The 7,016-nt window shown below is 35.9% G+C and overlaps 1 protein-coding gene across 1 annotated transcript; it reads right to left on the bottom strand.

The window, feature by feature from the left end:
* Positions 1–3,628: 3,628 nt before the first annotated feature.
* LOC142643739 (small ribosomal subunit protein eS25y) lies at positions 3,629–6,724 on the bottom strand. Its single transcript, XM_075818449.1, has 4 exons — positions 6,624–6,724; positions 6,460–6,534; positions 5,635–5,769; positions 3,629–4,005 (listed from the first exon to the last, which is right to left on the bottom strand). The coding sequence occupies exons 1-4, from the start codon at positions 6,624–6,626 to the stop codon at positions 3,892–3,894; spliced, it is 327 nt and encodes a 108-aa protein (XP_075674564.1). The 5' UTR covers positions 6,627–6,724; the 3' UTR covers positions 3,629–3,891.
* Between the last annotated feature and the right edge of the window lie 292 nt (positions 6,725–7,016).

Consider the following 7,016-nt stretch of genomic DNA (forward strand, 5'->3'; position numbering starts at 1 on the left):
ATAGGACAGGGATGGCATACCAATAACAATTTATTAAGTTTCTTGATTTTTAGATGTGATGATTTTAGGTGGAATTTGATAGACCCAATTTTTTTGGTTTAAATATTGTAGCAAGTTAAACATAGAAGTTCAATCAAAGAATTGTACTTAAGAGTCTCACAAGCTTTCCTACACAAATTATTGTGCTCTGTCATTTCGCTAGTCTTTTGGTCCCACTATTTGTTACTGGTTAAAAAAGATCAAAGACAGGTCCTTATGCTTATGCTTGAATCTTGTGAAAGCAATAGAGCTTTGAAAAAACATGAATTTTTTAGTGACCCTTAGTATAATTTAGCAAGTTTTTCTCATAATTTGATAATTGGAGAGAGATTTGAATCCTAAATGTCTTCATTGAACACAATCAAATTTGCTAATTGAGCTACAACCTACAACTATACAAGGCTTCTATATATTTTGGTAAGTTATAGCAAACATAAATTCAAATTTTTATTTATTTTTGCTTAAAAAAAGAGCAGGCACAGTTATAGTGTCCAAAATGGAAAGCTAGCAGACATTTGAAGCAGTATAGGGTGGACATTCTAGAAATATATAACAAGATAAAGACAGTGAAAGGGAGTGATGAGCAACTTTGTGATTTTGGTTATTGATTCAACATGGCATGAGCAGATGAGCTTAATAGCGTGGGAAAACATCCAAACATATGATGCTGATGAGTACTTTGACTACTAATGTAATGTTTGAGAGAGACCCAAGTGATTAATTTATTTGGTGGGTGTTTCTTCACCGAACACTTGTCTTCATATAAGAGGATGCCATTGTGCCAGTGCAAGTGTAACAATAAGATAAAAACTCTTTGTACTTGATTTTGCTTTTAAAAATGTGTATTACCGACCCTTTTTTTCAATGAAAAATGAGGTTTTTGGCATGGACTCATTCATTTCATATTATGTGATGGCAATGAATAATATCATGTGTACCACTAAAATTTTATTGGGATTATCACTTGAACTACTTACTAAATGAAACAATTTGAGAATTCTTACCATCAAGCCATACCTAAGAATACTATAATGGTATACCGTCAAAAAGGAAATTGTAAAAGGTTGAGCTATGAAATACTAGACTTGTGGGTCCATAAAAGAGGCAAGGTTGATGAATAGAAAATAGAGCTCAAGAATATCAAGCATATGGGCCCTGACACCTAAAGCCAACATTTCAAACAAGAATTGGTGTAGGATGATAAGTACTTACACAAAAGAAGAAAATAAGGATCATAAAACAACAATCCATTAGGTGACAAAAACTTCACGTGGTATGCTAGTAAATTATAAGAACAAATCCATTCCTCTGAGATATCCTGATTGGTGGTGTGTGTATGCAGAGACTCTATACTGCACAGAATCAAGAACTTGAGGATCTCATAACTTTACAGTTGTGTAGTGAGAGAAAAATATGAGTAAGAAATTGGATTTTGAGCTTAGTTCATTTGGTTAGTGACAAGTCAAATTTGAGTTATTCAAGAGCATCTTGGTTTATAAAGGTTCATTTATAAACCTTAGGAGTAGTTGTCTGTATTGGTCAGGATGATTTGAGTTTGAGAAATTTTTTAATCTAATATGACCAAGCAACCTATGGAAGTTTTAAAAAACAACCTCACCAAAACTGTAGGGATTACGTCGAGTTGGGCTATTTTGTTATGAGAAATAATATGTCTACAATATTTTTACAACAAATCCTAAGTGGTAAGTTGTTACTGGTTGTTATTGTTGAGGCAAAAAAGTAATCTTAGTGTTCGATTCAAATTTGAACCTATAACAACTAACCGCCTATGATTTGTTGTAAAATTGTTGTGGACATAGCACATCTCTTTTGTTATATATTAAATGTTTATAATTCGCACAATTTATCTTTGTAAAAATCATTATAAAAATATCAAAATAATAAATTTTAAAATATATATGTGGTACTCCAAACCTACGAATGTTACTAAGATAGTGGATTTGGACTCCCAATTTATTTGTTAGTGGGTTTCCTCGTAGTCTTACAGCTTTTGCTTCTAACATAGTCTAGACAGCCCAACCTCTAATATCCCTGTGGTTTCCAGCCCAACACCCTCTTCCCCTTAGATTTTGCTTCTTACTTTCTTTGAACCTTTGCCTTTCGTCCCCTCTGATTTTGCTCCCTCTTTCTTTTTTCTTCTTACTCTTTCCCTCCCTTCCTAGAAAAACCAACCTCCCTTCTTGTTTGCCCTCACTCCCTTATATAGTCTCCTCTTAGTGAGATTCAAATCATTACTTTTTCACAAATTCCCATGCAATCTCACTTTCACCTAGAATCCCTAGAAAAAATCATGTATTCTGAAGATTTTCTCGAAACTTGTTTCTAACGCCAAATTGCATTCAGCAGCGAACTCCCCAAAGGCACTAATAGTACTTGGAGGCCGACCTGAATTTATCCATCTTCTTGTTGATTTCCCATTGTCTTATCAGTCAGTAGTAGGCTGAGATCAGCTTGAATGCTAGTGAATTCCCCGAACAATACTCTTTAGATCCTGACATACTTATCATTGGGCTGGGCCTATTCTTACCGGATTTGGACCAACTTCAATCCCCTGGGCTAACTTGGCTACTCAGGCCGATCTTGGGCCTAAGTTTGGTGGGCCAATACTGATCACCTGGGCCCAAGTCCCACAATATATTTTCAAATGATTAACAACGTGAGTCAGATCAAATTACTTGGGTTGAAAATTTTGCCAACCTAAACTCAAAGCACTCCAAGATTCAAAAAAGTTTAGAAACCAACCAAATCCAACAATCCATAAAGACCAACTCGAGACGTCATATTGGGTCAGATTCATCAGATTGGTAAGTTGAATGCACACTTGTACGCCCAAGAGATCATAGGCAAAGGTGCCTAAGTTAATACTTTTAAAAATATATTTCTTTGGGGAGCCATTACAAAGTATGGACAAAGGGGTGATGTTTAAACTTTGAAGCCCAATCTCTCTGATAGAGAACCCAGAAGACTAAGCCCAACAGCCACAAAACCTAAAGCTTGTTCCCAGTCAGTTGATAGATTTGAAGTATTGAAACCCCATTGTGGTCTTCACATGTGATGTGAGATCCACTTCTATGAGTTTCAAGGTATAGAATACTGTCCAGGTTAATGAATGACCATAGAGCTCCAACAATAACTTTAGTGTGGGCCTCAAAATACAGCCAGTTCACAAGGTAACTTTTCCCTTTTTGACAATTCAGTGGCAACATTTAGCAGGACAATGGCTGTTCAATGGTTGGAAATACCTTATAGAACTTATATTTCAGTAAGTAATACGACTCCAAAGCCTTCTAGCTTATGCTGAAATGGATCATTTTTTTCTTTTCAGGGGATTCCAGCAGTTACCAATCTGTTTCTTGTGATCTTCTCTTTATATTTAAGGAGCAGCCTTTCCACATGACATTAAAGCTGAATCAATTAGCTTAGGCCCCAGATATCAGTGGAACCATCACAAGCTGTAATGCCAAAAATGCTAATGCTAATTGACCCTATTACACACTACACAAATTTCCTGCCTTAAGCATGTAGAAAAGAGCATAATATGAAATGATGAAGATCAAAACCAGCATATCCAAATTCCCATTTTTAAGAATAGAAACTATATTCTAAGCAAAACTCAATAACAATCTAACTCACTCCATATGATCTCTCCATTAAAAAGACTTCTAAACAAAAATATGATCTCCCCTAAGCAGCAAAAATGGCCGATAGTCTAGAACTGAGCTGATGCATGCTAATAAGATTCCCAGAAGGAAAATCTTAAGATGGAAATAATAAAAGCGGTCAAACTCAGCACCACTAGATAAAATTAAATAAGCATAGACAATAAGAAAACTAGGTGTTTGTTGCTCTTGTGTATATCTGCTGGCTTGAATGTGCAGAGACCATCCTGATCAAACCTCTTGCCATCAATTCTCTGATTGCTCTCCTTGCAAGTGATCCACTAATCTGTGAAATGAATACAAAGTCAAATGAGACATTAAAAGGAACATAAAACTCCTATGGTAGAGTTGACAATTAAACATGAAACAATCATTAAAAGGAACTGCTTTATTATTGCTTGGGGAGTTGTATTAGGAGCATGTAGCTGCAAGTTCAAATTGCCTAGGCGGGACAATGTTCATCTGGAACATACTACTTATCAACTTTGTAGACAAATGCTGGTAAAACTAGATGATCCTATCAATAACATAGACCTAGAACATGGAAATAGTAAGCAGGAAATGTTCTAGATATCTATAGATGATGCTGAGACTATCAGCAAATCCGCATTATTAACCAAACTTTTATGCATGATCAATAGATTTCGGACTAGACATCTACCTCTAACAGGACATTTTGATAAACAAATATGAACAGCACTAGAAGAAAACACCAAAAAATATTGATTTAAAGAATCACAAGAAGCAAAAATATACATTGAAATTGAAATCTAACCAAAATTATAAATGCAAGTCAAAATTCACTACTGACCACAACTGGACAGTTTAAAGATTGCCATTCTTAATAACCTCACCATCAACACCAACAAAGCCTAAGTCACAAAACTTTGGGGTTGGGTTATGGATCCTCAACAGCCTAACTAGAGTCTACCACATGCATTATTCTCTCTCAATCTACCCTCTCCAAAATCATCATCTTAATATGTCCTTTTACAAAACTTCTACTAATGTTACTTTTGGCCTTTTACCTTTTCTTGTTCCCTCATCTTGAATCAAATCACTCTTTCTCAATGGTGCATTAAGGCACTCACCAACCATAAACTAAAACTGAAATAGGTTCGGCAACATCATGAAGTGAAATTGGCACTTACCTCTACTAATACTCTGGTGGCCTGGTAGTATTCTTCAGTCCTCACAAGGCCGTCTGGGGTTCAAACTACTGTGGGTGGATGAGATGATTCTGGTGAGCGAGGAATCTTCTACTGATTGGGGGGAAAACGCACACACCAAAATTTCAGTCACAATGGGTTTGTAGAATGCATCAAATTAGGGTTTTGGATTCTACAACATTTAATTGTCAGGAATCCACTACATTAACATGGGTCTTTCAGATTGACATAGTCAACAGCAGGTTTCTTTAATGTGGCATCTTCACTACAAAAACCTATGAAAGCAATCAGCCACCTCAAAAATATGTGGATCCATACATGACCATTCATGATTATTGCCCAACTCTTATAAATTTTTCCATTTTCGGATTGTCCACCTGCTCATATAATGAGCAATCAAGTTTTAAATAAGGTTCAAACTATTATTCCTTGGAAAATTTAATTTTATCAAGTATAACACTAGCTACCTAAGTTTGATATTTCTTTTACTAAAAGCCCTGATGGTCACATCTGAACTAATCCCAAGTCCAGTAATTTTAACATCTTCACTAAATTTAATTTATTTCCCATAATTTCTAAACATATATGATTTGAGATAAACATAACAACAAAAATACACGCTTAGAAATTCCAGTTAGGAAAACCACCTAGACGAAATCAATACAGATGCTTACTAAACTATCAACAAAATTAGAACACAAAATACTGGTCAATACAAATTTTTTGAAAAAAGGTAAAAGAAGTACCCTCATACGGTCGGAGAGAATGGAGGGTGTGATGAGTTTGTATTTGGGAGCCTCGGAGAGGAGCTTGTCATAGGTGCCCTGGTTGAACAATACCATGTTGTTCACCTTCTCCTTTTGCTTTCCCTTGCTCCACTTCTGTAATCCACCATTAAAAACCACAACTTTACAACATAATTCCACTTTATATCATCAAAACTTAAATAACCACTTCTCATTTCTACCAAATAGTCCTCACAACATATCAAACATGCACTACACCCCCCAACCCCACCCCCACAAAAAATAAAAATACCTTTAGCGCGCACGCAAACACACATATAAGTATATATCATCAAAAAATAAATACCCACTTCTCATTTCTACCAAATAGTCCTCCACAACATATCAAACTTGTACTACGCCCCCCACCCCAGAGAAAAAAAAAAAAAAAAAAAACCTTTAGCACACAACACGCACACGCATATGCATACACCCCACACCAAAAACCAAAACTGTACAACGTAATTCCACTTTATATCATCAAAACTAATGGGTGTTTGGTTTGTGTTTTCAAACAATAATTTTTAATTTTTAAACAATATTACAAGTATTTTCATACCTTCTTCCTCCACGTATATCTATAAATATTTTCAAACAATAATTTCCAGTTTTTAAAGCTGCCTAACAAACGGGCCCTTAAATTCCAACGTCTTATTTCTATAAAAAATTCATCATAACATATCAAACTTGCACTATACCCTCCCCCACCCCCCACCCCACAAAATAAAAAGCACAATTTTAGCGTGTGTGTATATATATATTCAAAAGGATGGGTCTGAGTTTAACCTTCTTCTTCTGCTTGCCACCGCCAGATTTGGCAGGCTTGGAGGGTGGTGGAGGAGCCTTCTCTTTCTTTGGAGCCTGCAACCAATAACCCAACACTTATTAGTTGAACTTTGCTGATAATGGTGAAAATCTACTGGGTAGGCCATGAGTACAGTGGTGCATACCATTGGGTCAGATCAGAGAGAGAGAGAGAGAGCTGAGGCGCTTATAGAAGAAGACGAAGTAGTAGGGTTTATCGGACGAGATAAACCTGTGCAGGAACGATGCCGTTTGTTTGTACTCTTATATTATATATTGCCGCCAAACCTTATAAACGACTTGTCGTTCTTTTGGGCTTGTTTCCCCTGAACTTAAGACGTTGTTGTCGTTTTTTTATTCTGTAGGCCCTCTCATGTACAATGAGAAAGTGGGATCAATCTTTTAATCACCATTTATTTTTATTTTTTTGAGAATCAATCTTAATCACCATTTTGATTCAGAAACAATCACCAACTCTTTGCCTAGTGATGATGTTTCCTTTGTCTCTTATGGTGATTTGATTGGTGAGGCTCTTATGG

This window comes from Castanea sativa, chromosome 7 (assembly GCF_040712315.1).
Source record: "Castanea sativa cultivar Marrone di Chiusa Pesio chromosome 7, ASM4071231v1".
Lineage (NCBI taxonomy): Eukaryota > Viridiplantae > Streptophyta > Magnoliopsida > Fagales > Fagaceae > Castanea > Castanea sativa.